The sequence below is a fragment of the Botryllus schlosseri genome, chromosome 7, assembly GCF_051294905.1.
Source record: "Botryllus schlosseri isolate E-star chromosome 7, Bs_hap1, whole genome shotgun sequence".
NCBI lineage: Eukaryota > Metazoa > Chordata > Ascidiacea > Stolidobranchia > Styelidae > Botryllus > Botryllus schlosseri.
In genome coordinates, this window is record NC_137242.1 from 25,445,904 (window position 1) to 25,467,861 (window position 21,958).

Here is a 21,958-nt window from a genome sequence, read left to right on the forward strand (position 1 = left end):
GATATACGTCGGCTATACCGGGTGGTAATTGTCCGTAGGATCTCGCATCATGTTTTTTGGAAATGATTTACACAGTTATGGCATAATTTTACAACTTGATAAAAAACACAATTTTTCTGAAAGGTTTTTGTTTATAACACTGTTTTAACACCTTTTGTTTTAAATGCAGCCCTAGTAGTGGTATAATCCACAGCTGCAACACCAACGGGTTGTTGGTTCGAGTCCGACCGAGGTCGACTCCAGAATTCCTACCTAAGTGTTGGAGGTTTATCTTGGCTCCTCCCCGCCACGTGATCCGCGTAAGCGGTGTCTTATAAAAAGCCTATATGTGGGCCTTGCTACACGTCGGTGAATACGGAATCAAAAATAAAAAGAATATCGGCCTGGTCTAACATGACCAATGTAGTCGAAACACCATGAATATCTAAAACAAACAAACAAACTGTTCAATGCAAAAGCCGGTATTGGTATGTGTTAATTTGAGCGGTGTTTGATATCGAGACGAGACAAGATTTGGTATATGGTATATTTTGGGGATGTCATCTCTAACTCCTATCTGTATCAAGATTGAAAGTCAATGATTAGGGCAGTCCAATTACCACAATAGTGTGCCGCGGGACACCGGTTGAGAAGAGAACCAATGCTGTCGTTCGCGACTTTGTGCACTTCGCATACTATGTGATAACGATATATTTCTTTCTGTATTTCGAATTTGGCTAACCGCATTTACTGGCATTCGCTCCTATATGAAAGATGAAAAACTTTGAATGGGAATAAATTTGATAATATATGAACATCTTGCATGTTGCAATATTGAAGTTATGTAGGCTACTTCTAAAATCCCATATTATACTTCGATTTCTACATTTTATGATAGGCTATTCCTTGACTTTGAAAAGACCACATTTCTAGTGCATAGATGTGCAGGTTTTACGCGGGTCACTCAAACAGCGCGCGGTTATTAATCAGATATAATACATGCCATCAAATTGCTCTTGCCGTAACATCAAGGTGGATTTAGAAAAACATCGCTGTTAATTGTCTAGATATCCCTGGTTTCCCTGCCAATTATATGATTAATATGGATTTCTGATGTAGGCCCACGGCCCTACATGATCGAGAAGAAAAATTCTGCTTCAATTGCTAGACAGCTAACCGACAACTATTAATCGAGCTTAATTTTACGTTCGAGAGCATTAATCTTTAATCAAGTTGCTGCAATAGTTGGATTTTTACGACGCAATTCAACAATGCTTTTAAAATCAGTTCTTGATGGCCGTAGTTTTATCCAGATGCCCACCCCTGGAATAACACGAGATGAGATTTACGCCTGTATTTTGAGTCGTGGAACTCCGAGACGGCGACTGTTAAGACTATACACACCCACCGATCAGTGGTTCTCAACCTTTTTCGTCTCGTCCCCGCCTGGTCATCACACGTGTACCGTAAGGACATTTCGTACAATCGCGAGTCGTAGATGTGCGAATTCGATCGTCTGATACACGCGTTACGTGCGAATCTACTGTGCAACCGGGTGTGTGTGAATTCGCCTTTATAGTGGCTCGAAATGCGGAAGCTATATGTCAGTGGTTTCCAACCTCTTCCAACTCATCGCCACCTTATCAATCCCGAAACAAATTTCCACCCCCCCCTCTTATTTATGGATCCGAAAAATCCGTACATACATACATCCTAAAGTACTCAAATACAATCTTACTTGACAACGTGTTTCTATGTTAAACATATTATATATATATACAGTACAGGCGCCGACTTTTATTTTTGCATGGGGTGGCGGCAGGCGCGTAGCCAAGGGGTGTCGAAACCCCCTCCTTTTGAAACGCAGAACCCATCCTTTTGAAATGACCATTCTGACGCTAATACTCAGTTGCAATTCAACAAGTCGTGTTATCAGTTACGCGGGGCCCCGATTAATTAGCGAGATTCGTCTGTGCACGCTTATCGCATCGCACAATGTAACGCGACGCGATCACCCGCTGAGATAATTGCTAAATTGGGTCATTGACTGCCGCGCGCTCGACATACGTCGCTGGACTGAGCGGCAACACAGCACGACAATTCTGGAACACGAATGACAGACAAGAATGATGATTACAAACGCGCGCGGCCAATCAGTAATTATCCCTTACCGCCAACGCGATGGGTTTTTACCAGGGATATCCCTGATTTTTACTTAGTACTGAGTAGCTCATCGCATCGCGACAATTGGTTGGTGATTAAAACATCGATTTTGACTGCATTGTTGCATTTCCCGATTTAAGTTCGCAAAGCATAATTGGAGAAATATTATGGGCACTGGAATAAATTCCAACTTGCAGGCACACGCAATAACACAGTGTTCAACTTTGCGCTCCGAGAATATTTATCATAAAAATGGTTCAAAAAATAGTTTAAACGCGGCTTTCTGCCTTCATCGATGCAAATAATGCACTTTAATTTGTAGAAGGTGAACGTATATTTGGTCGTCAAATCGCGATAGGAGATGGTGTTTCTCAGAGCGCGCGATGAAATCTACGTTTGTAACGATGAGGTCGAATTTGTACATCTAATAAGGATCGTTAGTTTGCTGAAATCAGCCTCGGTACGCTGTGCGAAATACATGGTAGTGATCAATTTTATCGGACTGCACAATCGGCCGGCAAGGTTGCGCTGATAACGAAATTGCTGACATGCCGCAGACCTGCAATAATTACAATTACAGTGTGCTCTAGTCATACCTAAGTACCCAGATTCGGCAATGGCAACGACCACAATATTTTCAGACGCGGGCATAAGTTTTAATCAAAATGATACATAAACACAAACAATATTAAACTCAGAGATTGTTACAATTTTGCGAGAGTGTTTCGCAGACGGTAGCAGGCCTGCATGCGGGCGCGATAAATCAAACCACCGCCGATAGCGCACATGAGATAACGATGACCCATTTTGCATACAAATTATTCTCGCTAATTTGCAGTACGCAGCATCGACAATACGAATTAATGAATTGGCATTTCAAAGGGACGGGATTTCTAGTTATAAATGAGAAACTTCCTGGCTACGCACCAGGGGTTTTAATGCCGACAAAGCGCTGGTTAATATCAGCCCGGAGCCTACGGCCTACGTACGCCCCGCTCAGCCAGTCGAATTTGATCGTTAAATGATGCGAATCGAATAAATTCAGAATTTGCGCCAACTAAAATCTCGTGTTGCATCAATATTTGACAACGCAATTCAACACCGAGCACTGCACAATGCGCAGTAGTAATAACAAATCAAACGCTACCAGTGACACCGAGGCAATACGAGTGCATGAAGCAGACAAGAATTCGTAGCCTACAGATGATAGAAAACGAGAAAGCGCGCATCTAATCAGTAATTACTCAACTCAGCTTGCGTACAGCACAATGGGGTTACAATTGTCTGACATCGCGACAATTGTATGCTCATTATAACCACGTTTGAGCTGTATTGTCGCATTTCCCGATAAAAAGTTGGCAAAGTCTTGTCAGAGTAATGAATATGCGAACTTTGCGCTGGAATAACTTTCAATTCGCAGGCATACACAAACACACTGTCCTATTTAGCGCTCCAGGCCTGCAATTAAAGAGACTATAACAGAATTAACTGAAGAAATATTTTGTAAACGAATATGCGCGCAAAAACAATTAAATTAAGAGAAGGAGAATGTGAATTCGCTCGTCTGGTCGAGAGAGAAGATGGTGTTACTAATTACTAATCACGGATTACAATTTATTGGGGCGTTTTAAGCACTAGTTCGTCGTCGCCGACGAGCTCCGTATTCAATTATTCGCGCGCGTATCGGTTAATGGTAAATAGTTGGCATTTACGCGCTATCGCGGACTCGCTAATTGACAGCGCTATTGATTTAATATCGTAGACGGCGGGCGTTTAATCTTATTGTATGAGGTGGCCGCCACCCCGTAACTCGGCGCCTATGATTGACTGAAACAAGATATCAAAGCAGCAGTAAGACAATAATTGAAATAACCTAACTAATCATATTCTAATAACCAAACTAATACCAAACCGACGATACCACTAGATCACGTGCAATAAACAGTGAATAGCTATCGAATGTAGCCTAAATGTTTACATTCTATAGAATAGCGGTACTGTCGTACTGTGGTACGCCATGATGCAACAATCACGATGAATCCACTTCTTTGCTAGGCGGGAGTGAGTAGGAGCCATTGCGACACCTTCGGGCCGTATGGTGGCTACCGTATTCGATGACACAGTACAACGAAGCGACAAGGAAAGCGCATTCGGTCATCCTCATAAGTCATATCTAGGACGATTTTCTACCACAAAACGGGAGATTTTGATCTAAAAATTCAAAATTTTGACATTTTTTGACCTCCAAAAACTCAACTTTGACCTCATGTATGTAAATTAGGCATTTTCCCACATAATGTTAGAATTGTACTACTTATCTTCATTTCTGGTTGGAACTGTCTGTCCTGAAGAAGTAGTTTGACTTGAAAAAAGTATTTGGACTTAAAAACTGACAAATTTTTACGTGAAAAGTATTTATTGTAACGAAATCTGGAACTATGAAGAATTGCAGTATAAGTTATAGGCTACATCACGCATTATGGTAGAAATAATTTGTTGTAGTACAACGAAAGATACTTTCCTACATTCTCGGGTAGAAAGTGTCTGCCCTTACTAAGTAGCCTACTTTAAGTATAGCTTGCCAAGAATGCAGAAAGAACGTTCAACAGCAGCAGTTGTTTTTGTTGGCTGGTAACACTGAAGTTGCTCGTACACTGCTGGTGACACACCGTGTTGCTCCATTCTGGCAATGTTGTCTACTAAATCACAATTTTTCATGATGCGCTTCTTGATATAAGAACCATGCAATGCCCACGTAGTCTTGCTTCAGTTAGGATATCGCGGTACGCTGAGCATAACACCATGTCAACCTATTTGTTTCATTTGACCGTTTAGGATTCACAATGAGCAGAAAATGGACCGTCTACAACGGCATGCCTATAAAAGTAGGCTACAAGCTGTAAAATGTCACATGATAAGTTCACCGACAGTGCAAACATCTACGATACAAACAAATGTAAGTTACAAAAAATTTTGACTTTGTAAACAATTTTGGCATGTCAAAAAATAATCGTCCTATAGTCACAACACCCAATATGTAGCAATGCTCGTTAGCATGAACTCCATTATCGTCATCTGAGCCCGTGAGAGAACATCGGTAGAATAAAAGAAATAGTGCAGTTTTTTCACCTAAAACTTCGTCGGACAGCTTGGTCATTATCTGCAAGACAAGATGCTTTAAGTTATCGGTGATATTTTAATAGATAATACACTCATTCTCAGTATTCCCAACGTTAGGGGTACCTTATTTGCAGATCCCAAAAAGAGGACACTTTTGATAAGTTACAAATGTTATAATAGTAGACGGGAAAACGCAGGTAATTTGGAAATAATTACGGCTATGTTATTGCTTTTTTTAATGCATCCGCTGGCGATAAGCGTTTCCTGTGCAAATTTCATGCTTTGATTCCGTCGAAATCCAGTTATCAACACTATTATGACATTTTTTAGAACTTTGTACATCCTCGGGTGACATTTTAAATTTCTTGAAAAAAAGGATGACAAATCCTCTTAGAATCGGTCATATGGTCATTGATCACCCTACCCAAAGTCGGTAAGACCGAATGCGTCTTAATTACGAGATCGCATTCACAAGGAAAAGCACGGACTTTGGTGAAGGAAAAAAAAATATAAGTGTTTAGAACAGTGGTTACCAACTTTTTTGGCTTGCGGCACACTATGAAAATTATGAAGCACGCCCGGCACACTTACATGAAAGTTGCATTTAGAAAATAATTTGGGTGGTAATGGGATGGTTATGCTTATATTTATACGACTATAACGAGGTGGGATTGTTGACAAACATACCCGCAATTCGTCGTTAATTTCAAGCAGTCCATCTCGTGTACAGTTGATAATTTCAGTCAAAACAATAAAGCAATGTTAATATAGTTATGAACATCGAAATGACAACAAATTCATATTGATTTTGTACCTATCATGGTAGCCTATATATGATGTGAAAGGAGACAGCCAAAACTCAACCATTTTTGCGAAAACAGCCTTTTAAAAACCGAGGGTTTCATAAATCAATCAGCTGTTCTTCTGCAATAAGATTGCTGGATTCGATCTTTCCAAATGGACTGTCTAACCACGTAAAGCGGGGGTTCTTAAACTGTGGTCCGCCAACTAGCTTTAGGGGGTCCGTGAAAGGACAACAAGTCATCAAGAAATTAAAAAAAAAACAGATTATCTTTGAGAATGACGCCGTGAGTGAAATTTGAACTACATTATCTAGACCAGTGGTTCCCAACCTTTTTGCCTTCATTCCCCACTTTAGCTTATTCCGAGCGTTCATTCCCCACTACCCAAAACTTTCGTCATTGCGGAGAAGCTATTAGCTTCTTTAAGTACACAAGACGCACAACCACGCCAGTACGCAAGACAATCGCCTAAAACTGCAACATAAAACGTATGTGAACCGATACCGGTAACCCTCAAAATTTAGCGATAGCGTTATACGGCCGTAAACCAAACTTTACGCTGATTGGTCGAGAGACAATAGCCATGGATACGACGCAGCAACGGAGGACGCTGCATTTACCTAAGCCTAGTTGGCACTACGATGTATTCCTTTAGCCGTCTAGACTGTATAAAAACGACAAGATTACAGTTAAATGTTTATTTCGTCATCAATATTAAAATTAGGAAATAAAAATAAAAATTTAGTAACGTATACTAAAATATATTGCCGAAATACTGCTGAGTATATAAATGCAGTGTTACCAATGGCAATGAACTGGGGAAGAACAGATTTTTCCATTCATTTTCTTCCAACGCAAAGGTCAGGAAGGCTTGGGAATGCAGAGTAAGAAGGCAGGATTTCAATCCTACTTCCACAAGCTTCATTTGCTCCTCATCGCCGACCTCACTGCAGTTGCAGTGACTTAAAAAGCCCAGAAATCACAGTGAGCCAAGATACAAGTCGGCAACTAACGACCTGATGAATCGCGAGCCGATGCGTGAGAGAGTGGAAAGAATGTCAAAGACAAGAATAAATGCATTGATCAGTTCAAATACTGTCATGTCGTGGAGCACAAAGCCTTAAACAGACTAAAAGCACCACTGTTGTGTACAATAATAATAATAATAATAATAATAATTTACTCCCACCACTTTTGCAAGGAAGATTCTGCTGCTAGTGCATTATAGATACACCAATACAGTCACGTCTAAAGAGAGGTGCGATTCCCAGTCGCAATCTCCGTGGTGAAGCAGAAGATATGCGCATTGCAAAGAGGCGGACCCTGAACTCCATGCCGTGTCAACTGTCTTCCTCCAATGTTGCGGATGCTGCACATGCAAATCTTACATTGTTATCGGGTGATCATGATTTAGAATCGCCATCGTGTAGTCTTGAAATGGAATCTTCAAATCCATCACCTGAATCTTAGGGTTAGAAGCCAACGAAGTCAGTCATATGCAGATTAGCTACCAGAGGACATCAGAACAGAGAGGATGTGCAGAATGGGGTAAATACATAGGGCTCTTCAACTCACAAGTAGCAATTTTGGTAGGGTTTTGGAGTGCTTTGAGGGGAACAAGACAGCAGGTAGCCTACTCCATATGCAACATCTCTTTTCAAATCACTTCAAGGACAGTACAGTATGAACAGATATTTAATATCGTGGGGGATATTGCACGAAGAAAGGGCCATTCAAGACTACTAAGCATCACTCATGTGAATGTAGCAAAGATCGGTCTTGTTCTTTTTCCATATGGATATCTGGGTGCTTCACATGAGAGAGTGATTCTAGCTGAGCAGACCTCATCCGCACTGGTGTGCTTGAAGTATCGTAACAGCACATGCGATGAGCTCATGAAATTTGAACTTGGGCAGAAATCACAGAAAATTAGTTTATATTTGACTGCTGCTAGATAATTACAAGTAAATCACTCTTATTGGCATCAAATTCAGGCCCAAATGTATGTCACAAATAGTCCTGCCTTCTTATACTCTGCATTCCCAAGCCTTCCTGTCCTTTACGTTGGAAGAAAATGAATGGAAAGATCTGTTCTTCCCCAGTTCATTGTCATTGGTGGCACTGCATTCATAAACACAGCAGTATTTCGGCATTATATTTCAGTATATGCTATTAAATATTTTATTTCCTTTCCTAATTTTATTATGGATAAAGAAATAAACATTTGACTGTAATCTTGTCGTTTTTATACAGTCTACACGGCTATAGGAATACATCGTAGTGCCGACTATAGGTTTAGGTAAATGCAGCGTCCTCCGTTGCTGCGTCGTATCCATGGCCATTGTCTCTCGACCAATCAGCGTAAAGTTTGGTTTACGGCCGTATTGCACGTTAATACGTTCTGGTCGTGCTGGATGCGTTTGTGACGCCATCATAGGTTATCCGGAGTTAAATGAGTTTTTGTGAACAACACGCAATATGATTTTCGATACATACATTCTAAAGCAGTTAACTGGTAATGGTAATTGCGCATGTGTCTCCATAAATATGTAGCCCGTCCTATATATGGTGTTTAACAAATGGGTCTATTCCCCACCAGAAACCTTTGAATTCCCCACCAGTGGGGAATTCCCCACCGTTTGGGAACCACTGATCTAGACCAATGGTTCTCAACCGGGGATCCGCATAGCATTTCTAGGGGGTCCGTGGAACCTCCCAATTTGCAAAATCGTTGATAACCAAAATTGTATTTTTTTTTTGATTAGAGAAATCACGAAGCAGTTCCGCTTCATAACTGCTAAAATTTCAGGACTCACATAAACAGAATGGCCGTCTGAGATGAGATATTCTTTTGTGCAAAGTCATTTTAATTGCCTAATTGCGAATAGCTTACCGATACAAACATATTGCGGCTTGGAAATGTTTTTTTTGTGGATTTGACAAATTTGTTTACAAACATCCATTTCCCTCTGTGATAAACATCCCGCTATTCCGGAATAACTTCGAGATGAGCTGCTAGATAGAAATGACTAGGCTGGACGTTATATGCAGCTAGAGATCGACGTTAATGGAGCTACAGAATTCGCATTAAAATAATGGAAGTATTTCCAATTTCTACCTAAATAATATGATATAACTTTCAAGAAAAGCCATTTTGTTTCCGTTTATCACTAGCCTACAGTTAATATTGGCACAGGAAGATGACAGTCACACGATAAATGAGCTATATCTGAACTAAAACGTGTGTGTGTGTGTGTGTGTGAAGAGGGGGGTCCGTGGGCGCGGAATACGTGGCGGTGCACGTTGAAGTCCAGGCAGTGTGCTAACTTACGTTTTGCGGTGTATTTTTTGGCATATGAGTGTGTATAACTGTATATGCTTGAAACAAATAAAGACTTTCTTCGACGCATAGCAACCCGCTTATGACGTGACAATTAGGCTACCCAACTCATCAGCAAAGCCGCGATTGGTTTCGTTCCGATGCAATGGCCAGGTGTGGTTATTTATCAGCTATGGAGCAATTTGAGAGCGTTCAAGTCGCAATTTCTGAAAAAAATTACGAAAAGATTCGCGCCACACATGAGAATCTGTGGCGGCACACAGTTTGGACATCACTGTTCCAGCTAGTCAAATATAGTCGGCTGTGAAGCATTGCATGTTGGAAATTGGAAAATGGGCTAACTTCGTCACGAAACGGCTCTTTATATTCAATGCTCGTATAGGTACTGCAACCTACTTCTTTCGCAAACATATTGTCGACGGTCATTGCAATTCTGATCATTCCATGTTCCAAAGTCACGCCACATTTCCACACAATTTTCATTGCCCGGGAAGCCATTCGGCTCGGTAGGTCCCCAGTTCCTGAAATATCACAAACGCATTGGAGTAGACAGGATTCAAGAAGTGAGGCACGGAATACAGGCTTAGAACTGGGGTTACCATATCTCCTCATTTAGTAGGAATTGCCCTCCTTTTCAAGGAAATCGAAAATGTTCTCTGGTGATGTATTGAAAGAGATAAGACCTACTTTCATTTACGAAAATGGGGAAACATCATATTGTCATGAAAAATTAGAAGAAAGGTTGTCCAGCAGGAAATGGGTGCCTACTTGAATAATCAGTCTACGGAAGCGAATATTGTCGTTGGATATCGGCCTACGTTCTGCTTAACCAGGGCTTTGGAGCAGGAGTGAATGTTGCTCCAGCTCCGGAGCTCTCTTTGATTAGCTCCGAAGCTCATTGATACCACTGCTCCGACTTCAGCTTCGGCTTCGGTAAAATTAAATACCTCTGTGAAAACTACGAAATTGGTCAGCCGCAGTAGACGTTTAACATCGGTTGTAGTTAAGATATGAACAAGTTACTGCTCTGCTGTCAAATACCAAGCAACGTGGTTAGTTAAAAAAAGGTGCCACTAAAAAGGCAACGATTCAGTAGTAGTATAGCATCTTATGACATACATCGGACCAGGAACTACTTTCAAACAACTGATGGTTCCAGCTCCTGCTCCAGCTCTGTTGAGAATGAACGGCTCCGGGTCTCCAAAGGTTATCAATAAAGATGTTCAGTGTTCACTAAACCCAGGGGTGGGCAAACCTTTTAGCTCGAGGGCCGCATTCAACATCTGAATCAATCTCGCGGGACGCACTAGACTAAAATCGACATTGCGAGTCAAAACACAATCTTTTTGATAAAATTGTAACCAAAGACACGGAGAGGATACACCGATAAATTAAAATGGAATAAAATGTAGTGAATTGATGGAAACGCACTAGCGCCAGACACATTAACGAGATTTTAGAAACTGGCCATCCTCAATAACAAATTTGTCAAAATTAGGGATGAAAGTTTAGGTTGTGCCAATTCTTTGAGCAGGATGAAAATTTGATTCTGTACGTTCTTTTGTGCAGACGACAGCTACATAACTTACTACTATTGTATCAAACATTTTATTAATTATGTGGATTAATTTTGTACCTCATAATTTGAAAAACTGTGCATCGATTTAGAATGTTAGGTTTCCTGTGCTGTTACAAATTGCAGCGACGAATCTGACAATTCTTACACGTTTTTAGTAACCGAAGCATTTTAACATGCGTAGGCCCGAGGTCTGGCTAATGTGCAAGCAATAAAATCTAAAAATACCGTAATACCATTATAACTTACCAATATCATGAGGATTTATATTAAAAACAGTCTATAATCAAGTCTCTGCATCACTTCCATAATTTTAGTACGCATTCAGCAGTCATTATTTTTAGAGCGCTTCTTGAGGCTTTCGCGTGCCACATGAGGACCGTGGGCCGTAGTTTCCCCCTAATAATTCGTTTCAGGAACCGATGCTAATCAACCACATTTAATGAATAAATTATAATGCAATAATATTTCTTACGTGTAGGTCTTTGCAGTTCTATCGATCCACTCAAACGATTTTTCGGTGACTCGATCATGCAATCCAATCCACATGTTATCCGTTATCATGTTTGAATGTAGATACGACTAGAATAGAAGGAGGTTTGGCAACATCAGTGACGATAAGGGATAAACTGATATATCGCGATATCGAGCGTTAACTTATTTCAAAAACGACTTACTTAACCAAGAAAATTATTAAACTATAATAAACCAATATAAAACGTCAATAGCCAATTTTCTAAATCCAAGAAATTATTATTATTATTAGTAATGGTGAAAATGAAACGATGTTGCGCTTATCACCTTATCGGTTTGGTGGGCCACGGCAAAAAATTCGTTTTACAAGTCACAAGTCATTTACCTATAAATGGCTTAAATCAGTGGTTCCCAACCTTTTTCGACCCATCGCCCCCTTTTCAAGGCCAACACCGATCATCGCCCCCCAAATTTTGTGTACCGAAAATTGGGCATACAAACTGGAATCATCGGCGGGTTGACTAAAAAAAAAAGGTCAATTTTCGGCTCGATGTTTAATTTGACAGACTTTTGTAACTGAATTTCCATGGGTTGACTAGAAAGAAAAATGTCAACCGTTTTGACGCGTCATCGCCCCCCTATCGCCCCCTTCGCTATTTTCGCCCCCCGTCGCCCCCTTTGTCCATTTTCGCCCCCCTGTCGCTCCCTTCGTCATTTTCATCATTTTCGCCCCCTAGACCGCCAAATCGGCGATATCGCCCGTTGGGAACCACTGGCTTAAAAGATCGCATCGCTGGCCAGGACGAACTCAACGAGAGGTGATAGACCTTCTATGGTCGCACGAGAACGTCATATGTTGTGCATTCTACATTCAAGTTCGGGCACAAATCACTTAAATACGATCGATGCCAATCGTATTTTGGGCATGCGAGGAGGAGGTGTTCTACAGCCTCGGGTGCGTGGCATAGATCGCAGAAAGGCGTATCGAAGCAGCCGATTTTATATAGATGCCCTCGCTTTCAGGCGGCAATGACCGGAGCGGAGAAATTCCAAAAAATATATTGATCCTAAAATAGTTCTATATAGCCAGAAGAACGCCTTCCATTCAAAGATGAGTGATCCAATTTGTTTTATATAAACTCGCAAATATTGCGATTACGGCAAATGTTTGATCTCAACATATATAATTTGACGACTATATCTGAACTGGACAATTACTATCAATGTGTCTTCCGATTTAAATTTAGTCTGGGTCTGTCATCATAATACGAACAGACTTAACCTTCGCGTTGCCAGTATTTCGAGTCACTCAATATCTTTCGTTTCACTAGCAGAATTTTCGAATAAATGAGGTCAAGGTAGCATATGTATGTCTAATATTTTTCGATTTCGAGGTAATTTCAAACCACTTAATATGTTCAGTTTGTGTTCATGTACTGATGCATATTCACTAACACATATTCAGTTGCGAAGTCCAGACCGCGTCGCCTAGACCGCGTTACCGAAACCGCGTCAGCTATAGTTTCCAGATAATGCTGCTCACAGGGCACACATGCTAGATATACAGTAGGATTATAATAGAGCCTCAATTAGTTCCACACAAACGATACTGTGTCGTGAGTTGAATGGAATGAAGTCATCCCCTTCACTATATGAATTTAGTTTCTAATTTTATGCGTAATATGCATCGTCATAACGTTACGTTTTCCATAGCGTGGTCAACAGTAACAAGATTTGCTCCCATTCCTTGGCAGTTTCTTTGTGCATTTACCCATGAGGCACCTACGGTCGAAAAATAGTAACATTTTCCACTCCTATTCTTCCAATCTCGCGGACAAGAAACACCTGTGTTAGATAGGACGAGGTAACATTAGGTGCAAAAGTGTTTACGGCATAATAAACAATATGAATGTAAAATTCAAGTCTATCAAGAAGTTCTGTACGCCTAGGGTCTGGACTCTAGACTGACTCGAGTCATCCCAACACTGCTTGCTGGTCGTTTCGACATTCTCTTATCTGTTCTGTGCATTGCATTGTACATTGTGCGTCTACAGTGGAGAACTATAATAGCACCATCGATAAGATTGTCAGGCATCCAGAACTAATCATCATCTATTCGAGAAATGTTATATGGCAGGATTTCCTAGTGTTTTAGATACGTGCTAAGCGACTTGCTTCTTCTCTATGCTAATTAAATCAACTAGCAAAATAGCTGTTCTCCGTGAAAATCGGGTACTATAGAAGACATTGGAAAAAGCATTATCACGGAATCATTAGTTGAATCAGTATGTTTTACCAGAAGTTGAAGCCGGCTTTTTCTTTTCTGAAACCATTTTTCGCAAAGCATTCACAACATCACCGACAGTTGTTCCGCCCTGAGAACAAATGATAACGTGGTAATTTGCCGTTATAATATTGCGATACAGCAATTGAAGCATTCATAGATAGGGTTGCATTTAAAACAAAAATCAATTTAAAACAAACATGTTTAACAAGACCCTTGTATAAAGCATGTTTTTGTTTCAAGCCATTACGTCACGAATATCCAATTGTGACGTCATAGTGGATTAACATTGGCAATTGAAAATATAGGGTAAATATAGCTCCTTTGACGAAATATCTGTACTATTGCTGTTGATTTCTGCAGTAAATCGCTGTTACGATAACGTAAAAACTAATGTTGTGTTTACCACCAAACAATTGCTTCCTGCAACGCGCAAAGATGTTTTTCCTGCTTGTCAACAAAGCAATATAGTCTATGATTTCAAGTGCCACTGTGATTATCGGTACGTGGGAAGAACAACTCAGCGCTTGCAGGAACGCATCAAGCAACATGTTCCGAGCGTTATTAGATCGCGCACATTGGACTCTCGCGAAGATGCAGCCGTAACTGATCTGCGATTACTAGAACGTAATCAGGCCATGGCTATGAACTCTGCCATCAGCAAGCATCTGGCTGAGAATGCAACTTGCGCTAAAAACTATCGCGATGAAAGATTCTCTATATATAGGCTATTAGGTAGAGTCCACACTAATTTCTATCTGTCTGCACTGGAATCGACTTATATAAAAATCCACCGACCGCGCTTGTGTCAGCAGAAGGAATTTTTAGTCAATTTTTGGTCGGTTTGCCTGTATTTCATGTTGTTTTGTTTCTATGACGTCATAATTGGTTGTATGCAATGTAGCTAGATGCATGTTTTTGAAATTCTCCATTTGCTGACGATTGCCCTTGAAGAGTGTCAGCTCGAAAAGCTTAGGGTTTTAATATATTTTGCAATGGACCAAGCGAGATATATGCGTCCAGCTTCTCGATCGGTAAGTCGTGGGCTCGATCCCGGCCGGGTCATACCAAAGACTCGAAAATTGGTATCCGCAGCTATCCTGCTAGGCGCTCAGCAATCACGGATAGCATGGAGGAGAAAAAAAACGGGGGCGCAGACTAGATGACCTCACGGCCGTATCGCAACTCCGTCGTCAAAACATCTCGATGGTGCAGGCGAAAAATAATATCATATCTCTCTAACCCCAAAGAGTCTATTATGGCATAATTTTACAACTAATAAAATCACCATTTCTTCTAAAGGCCTTTGTTTAAAACACTGTTTAAAACACCGTTTGTTTTAAATGCAACCCTATGTACAATAGGCATACTTAGTTATAGGTTATATTCCGATGATTTTCGAATATTCGAGAAGAAGCATACCAACATGAACGTCTCGGAACTTTTTAAACTAGAAGATATAGACGGTACACAACATGAGTACCAAATGATAATCCAGGGAAAACGCCTATCTGAGTGACAGATCATTCTACTGACAACTGAGTGAGAAATATTTCAATTTGAGGTAAAAGTCGTGGTTTAGGGTTAGGCTACATGGGGCGAGAGTTTTAGCTGGGTTAGGGTTCGGCGTTTGCAGCAATTGCTTAGTGTTATGGATATGATAGGGATTTAGATTGGGTTATCATTAGGGGTCATCGGTCATCTAGTGCTTCATCAAGACGATCAACCAGCCGCTGCCATCATCAACCACATTCCGACGGAGCCATGGCACAGACGTGGCTGGAATAGAACCACATGGCGCTCGACAATAGAGATCGAGCTATTGCATCGCGGGCTATCGCTCGAAGACGCCCACGACCGCCCACGCTGGAGGCGCTTAACAAGGACCCAAAACTGATTATCTTGATGTTCTTTCGTTTCCTGTTTTCTTTTGCCCTTTTATTTAATTGAAAGTCGATATATATATTAGGGGTCAAGTGTTATAGGGGTTACATTCTGATTTAAATTTACTGATTTAAATAGACCGTGCACGATGATAACGACACTTTTAAATGTTTCCCTCACATAAGAGTTCTGTAACTCAGATGATGTACTATCAATCTTTGCCACTCAGTTGATAATGATATACAACTACATTTAACACCTACCTTACATTTGCCTGCGGTAGACCATTTTCCATCACGAAAAGACTTCGCACAGAATCGCCCTGAAACAAAATGCACATAGGTTCGAACGTAACAGGCAGAAGCGACCCGTGAATAAGATAAGCAGAGGAGTCGCAATAACTTATTGTGCGGAGTCCACTCATTTGAAGTTATGCACTAATGCACACCTAGTCATTCTCCTTCCATTAAATACATGCTGCAGTTCTCCATTTGAAAACATATCCACGCTGGCGAACCAAACTAGTGAAGGCCTAAACTTCAAAAGAGGTGCTTTGTCGAATTGACAGACGTCACACCAGAGTCACCCCATTACAGTACCAAGAATAATCCACACTCATTGCCGAAAAGATATTATTAAATATGGAGTCGCCACACTAAAATACTTGGAACCACTGGTTCCATCGCTTAGTGATGCATTTATCTCAAGCCTATGACAACATGATCTTAATTTATAAAATGATAAATACCGATTTACCCATGTATATATCTATTGACAGTTGTGAATTTTGCATTATGACATGGCGGCAGTATCATTTATCATAGCCTACTACCGGATAACTTGTTGGGATTGCTAAACAATATGCGTTGATATATGTCATTGTCATTGATGGTCATTTAGTTGTTGGCTACGGATAGTTTGGTAATACCGTGCACAGAGATCTATGTTCCCTGTAATTGTTCACGCGTCTGCGCGCACTCACCAAGTCACTGCGCGGTCCCTTGGACAACAGTGCGTAACGACTAAAAAAAGTCATCACATCGACTTTTTTGTGCGCAACTTATACTTTTTTGTGCTCAGCGACCGTGTCAGCACTGCGCAATTGCGCACGCGCGCAGCTTCGAGGGAACATTGCCTACGAGTATAGTCACTTAGTTAGTATAAAACTCTCTACCATCTGACCAGAGGCGTAGCAGTCACTTGGCGGTTCTGGCTCTGCGCCAGGGGCGGCAGGCTCGAAGGGGACGGCAAGGTGAGGCTGCTCAGAGCACACTGCACACATCACTGAAAGATGGCTAATCACGAGCTAGTTTGTTATGATCCAGATTGGAATCGGTCTTAGTTTTTGATAATATGTTGCGCGTGACAGCGTTTGATGTAGGCTATTACAGTGGTTAGCTATAAAATCACACCTTCTTATGTCTGTGTCTGAAACATTATCTCAGCCTGCCTACCCTTCGTGTTTCCATTGCAAGCTGCGAGAGGGGTTCCTCTCTGATAAAGTCATATTATTTAGCCTACGTTCTGCCATGTATGATGATTGGCTATCAGCAGCACTATCGATCGAAGGTGGGTGTCTGATCTCAAAAGACTACTCCAAGTCATTTCGACACCTTCCTATCTTTTCATTGTATCGCAGTTTTGTGGTGTCTTGAAATGATGAAAATATTAATAAACTGATACTGATATCGATTTTTGCTATAGGAAGAGACTACGTTCAAATACTTGATGTAAAATATATTAGGCCTATGGCTGATTTTCTTTGATCGAAAGCTCGAAAAGTTTAATTTTGAGACGGCTATGGATCTTTTTTTTGCCTACGGTAATAGCCTAACATTTGTTCTCCATTTTGCGTCTTCTATATTTTGAACCTTTTGTCGTTTTTCTCAAGCAATATTGAACTTCTGAGACGCAGCACATTATTTGTAATTATTTTTTTGAAAGATTTCTTGAACATGAAACTATTTCAAAATGTGCTGCAGTCTACTTGGGCGGCATTTTCAACGAAAGCCAGGGACGGTATCGTAGCTCCTACGCCACGGCACTTGACAAAATCCCAGCACCAAGCATCGCAGCTCGTCCAAACACCACAATTCAACTGCTATGATTCTTCTGTTTTGTGTAACAATAATGGGCCCGGGAAAATCCTTGTATTTCCACAAAAGCATGACAAATATAGCAAGCCGCAGACCAGTAGCGAATTCATGCCGCAAGAATTATTTGCTTGATTTTACAGATATGAACGCACACAACATTCATATTGTCGAGTTTAAATATTCCAGATGTATTCTTGAAATAGACGTTAAGAAAAAACATAACATTATCGTTATCTATCTGATATCACTCACCATCCGAAGCAGCTTCAACATATACTCCGAATACGCGAATCCACAGTAATGTTATGAAACATAATATGCGAAACATTGATATCGACGCCATGATAGATCTAGGCTATATGCCATACAAAAATCGCTAAGGTTTTCGATAAGAAGGGACCTTGTAACTTTACCTTTTACTCGATAAAATGAGTTAGGCTACATTAGCAAATCATATTGTGCTGTACGTCAGTGAGAATCGTTACTACACGATTTCCTGCGTTAGTCACGGGGCGAAAAACTACATAACTAAGCTACGTCACATCGTGTCATCACTCACCCTAACTTGTCGAAAGTCATTTCAAGCAGTTTCTACTGAATAATTGCTAGTCAGCCCTCGAGATTACCGGATCACGACCTGACATATCGATTTCGCCTACCGACAAATGTCACATTGATATTCACCGCTTACAATTTTATGTTATCTTCTTTTCATTCTGTGTGTAACTGTGTATGCAATTGTGCATGCCTCTTATTTGGATACTCTAGGCCAGTGGTTTTCGACTGTTGATCCATGGGAGAATTTTGATGTGGGTCACAGAGCTGTGGAGATATGCGGAAACTAGAAATCGCCAAGTTTATGTATCAGTTCCACTGCGGTCGTTGCCCCGAATATTTCAATGACTTTTTTTACCTCGGAATCAAAAGCGCACAAGTACAACACACGCGCGTCCACGTCGTCCAAATATCATATGATCGACCGAAAAGATCATCGCTCCATCAAATATGCCGGACCTGATGTCTGGAACGGAATCCCGCCGGCTATCCGACAGTCGACGAGCATGTCCACATTCAAGTCGAAATACAAGCAATTACTACTAAATGAATACTAGCACATCCTCAAGATTACCGGACCACGACTGACCTATCGATCTCGGCTTCCATGACATGCCACCCCATTTTTGTCGCTTGTTTTTTTCCATACTATCATACAACATACGCCAAGTTTATGTATCAGTTCCACTGCGGTCGTTGCCCCGAATATTTCAATGGCTTTTTTTACCTCAGAATCAAAAGCGCACAAGTACAACACACGCGCGTCCACGTCGTCCAAATATCATATGATCGACCGAAAAGATCATCGCTTTATCAAATAGTATATGCCGGACCTGATGTGTGGAACAGTATCCCGCCGGCCATCCGATAGTCGACGAGCATGTCCACATTAAAGTCGAAATACAAGCATTTACTACTAAAGAAATACAGTCCATCCTCAAGATTACCGGACCACGACTGACCTCTATCGATCTCGCTTCCAATGACATGCCGCCCTATTTCTTGTCGATTTCTTTTTCTACACTATCATCTTTACTTTCATTCAGTGTGCATACTGTGCATGCCTCCTCTTTACATCGCCTAGGGCAGGGGTGGGCAAACTACGGCCAGCAACACCGTTCTGTGCGGCCCGCGAGAGTCTAAAGAAACTTTTAAAAAATATTGATAAAATGCGTACTAAAAATCGAATAAATGCAGGGACTTGATTAACTTTTTCTTAGGATATTTCACCGTGATAATTCTAAGACACTGGTTCTCAAACTGGTGGGCGTGAAAGCATCTGGAGAGGGCGCGAAGCTGAGCTTAACTGAAATTTTTTTTCGCGCTATGCGCGATTTATATATAATTCAAAGTTATTGCTCTGTATTTCGTCTGAATTACATGTTTAAAAATCTCTCATCCACAGTCGTATCTTCCATGCCATCAAACTACCCGTTAGGTTTGCTAGCATCCTGGTTGCGTTTTGTGATATGACGATAAGGGGGCGCGAAATCTTTCACCGTCATAAAGGGGGGGGGGGGGGGGCGTGTCTTAAAAAGTTTGAAAAGCACGGATCAAATATCACAGCGGGATAGCTGCAACGAGATTGAAATAATTCGGATCACGAGTGGGATTTCAGATTAGCCACTCCAGTTTTATTATTTCAGTGTTGTGTTCATAAAAAACGATTCGGGCGTGTCTTAGGTAGATTCGTTATCTGTATGCGTAGAATTGCGGTATTTATATTTCATCTACACATAGTAGAAGCGTGTTTGAAGCTAACATGGTTATGATGCTGTCAGCCTTGTGTGTCCTGGAACTGCACCAAAATGGAATTAGTAAATCTATGAACGAGATCGCTGCTTACAGATTTAAATTTCAATCCTGTTCTAAGAATCGGGCCAACCGACTTTCATCTCTATAGTTTTGACAAATTGGTTATTGAGGTCCGCCAGCCTATGAAATCTCGCCACTATATGTTTCTGACGCATGTACGATATCATCAAAGCAATGTTTGGCTTGTTTTAAATAAGCACATATATTATCTCCATGTCCTCACTATAATAATCAAATACCAATATTGCGTTTTGGTATATAATCCCGATTTCATATACTGCGGCCCGCGAATGGATTCAGATGTTGAATGCGGCCCGCGAGCTCAAAAGTTTGCCCACCCCTGGCCTAGGCCAAGGGGGGTGTCTGATTCCATAGACTACTCCAAGTCGCTTCGACATCTTCCTGTCTTTTTATTGTATCGCTTTTTTGTGGTGTATTGAACTGATAAAATTGCTAATAAACCAATGGTGATGATGATGATGGAGTTGGTGAAAGTAGGCTACACATAATAACGAAAAATCAATGCTGGATTAACTATAGGCCTACGTCATGTGCCGTTCGAATTTCGAAACTATATCCAGTGAACTCGGACTGAAGTGTATTTAATGTGGTTGGTATTGCGGCAAGCATATCATCGTAGCGCAAAACCAGCCAAAATAGCAATTATGATCGAGCGAGAAATCGTTAAAAGCTATAAAGTCGGGCAATGCGGCAATGGATTTGTTATTATGATTTGAGACGTAGCAGAAGTAATCGTAATCGCAATCGTTTACATTGATGAAGTTATCCCGTCTCTGCTTACGATATGGAAGGTGTACGACTGTAGAAATTGAATACCAAACAATATAATCATCATTCAAGAAAAAGTCGCAAAGACTTACTGTGAGCGTAATTGAATTAATTGTGGTTATATCGTTCGTAGCAGCGTCGCCCATGTAGCCTAATGGATAAGGCATCGGCCTCCTAAGCCGGGGATTGTGGGTTCGAGTCCCACCATGGGTTCATTTTTTTCTTCGGGTTTCGCTAATGGTTCAACTCCAATGCCAATTCTGCGTGGGATTAGGAAAAGCGTTTTTACAAACAAAATTCATCAGATATCCGAGCGAATCTATTTAACAATTCAATCCGAGTCACATTGCAGAAGCAAGAAATGAACTTATAGGTTTTCGATATGAAGAGATGTCATCCACTGAAATATGTACAGTACACTGTACTGTACATCCTGTGTCATTCAGCAAGCAACAAAAATAGATATGGGTGATAATTTAATTTCGTTCCAGTTCAGTTTTATTAATATTTTCATCATTCCAAAACACCACAGAGTCCAAATCGAGTTGCGATTTTTTTGTTAACTCGACTATATTTACTCGAGTCATTTTCTCAAAATGCGAAAAATGACTCAACTCGACTTGAGTCATTCTGTGTATTGGCTCGACTTGTACTCGAGTCATTGCGCATGACTCGGACCAAGTCATATGACTGGAGACTCGGATGGATACTGCACGTTCTGAGACTCCAATTCGATTAAAAAAATACCAAACTAAAACCTTTTATATAGCTCATTCGATTCTAAAAATATTGATTCATGGGGATGCCGAAATAGAATCTGAAATATCCCAAACAGCGGGTATTTTGGCATATACCAAAATTAACTCTGCGATGCATGGTGATGATGAATATTGCAGAGTGTTCAGTGGGCAGGACGCTATAGCGGAAAGCTCAAGAAAAACAAATCTTCATGATTATGTTGCGCAATGCTCACACTCGACCAGGTGTATAGATATGAATGAATATGGATGGAATTTGGTGCTACCGAGACATGGAAGATATTAATGGTATATCGCAATTAAGAACATCTATACTGTGACA

General features: G+C 40.8%; 2 protein-coding genes and 1 non-coding gene across 3 annotated transcripts in view; 2 read left to right on the top strand and 1 right to left on the bottom strand.

Annotated features, from left to right (window-relative positions):
• Window positions 1–21,958, top strand: part of LOC145442888 (ribosome maturation protein SBDS-like) — a 397,416-nt gene that overhangs the window by 372,859 nt on the left and 2,599 nt on the right. The gene's annotated exons all lie outside the window — the stretch shown is intronic.
• On the bottom strand, window positions 4,540–19,153 carry LOC145442778 (C-type lectin lectoxin-Thr1-like). The gene is made up of 7 exons (XM_080320762.1): window positions 17,972–19,153; window positions 15,887–15,945; window positions 13,752–13,830; window positions 13,158–13,300; window positions 11,457–11,563; window positions 9,802–9,926; window positions 4,540–5,302 (listed from the first exon to the last, which is right to left on the bottom strand). The coding sequence occupies exons 1-7, from the start codon at window positions 18,060–18,062 to the stop codon at window positions 5,268–5,270; spliced, it is 639 nt and encodes a 212-aa protein (XP_080176888.1). The 5' UTR covers window positions 18,063–19,153; the 3' UTR covers window positions 4,540–5,267.
• Trnar-ccu (transfer RNA arginine (anticodon CCU)) lies at window positions 21,019–21,091 on the top strand. The gene has a single exon. It is a non-coding gene; the product is annotated as a tRNA-Arg (tRNA).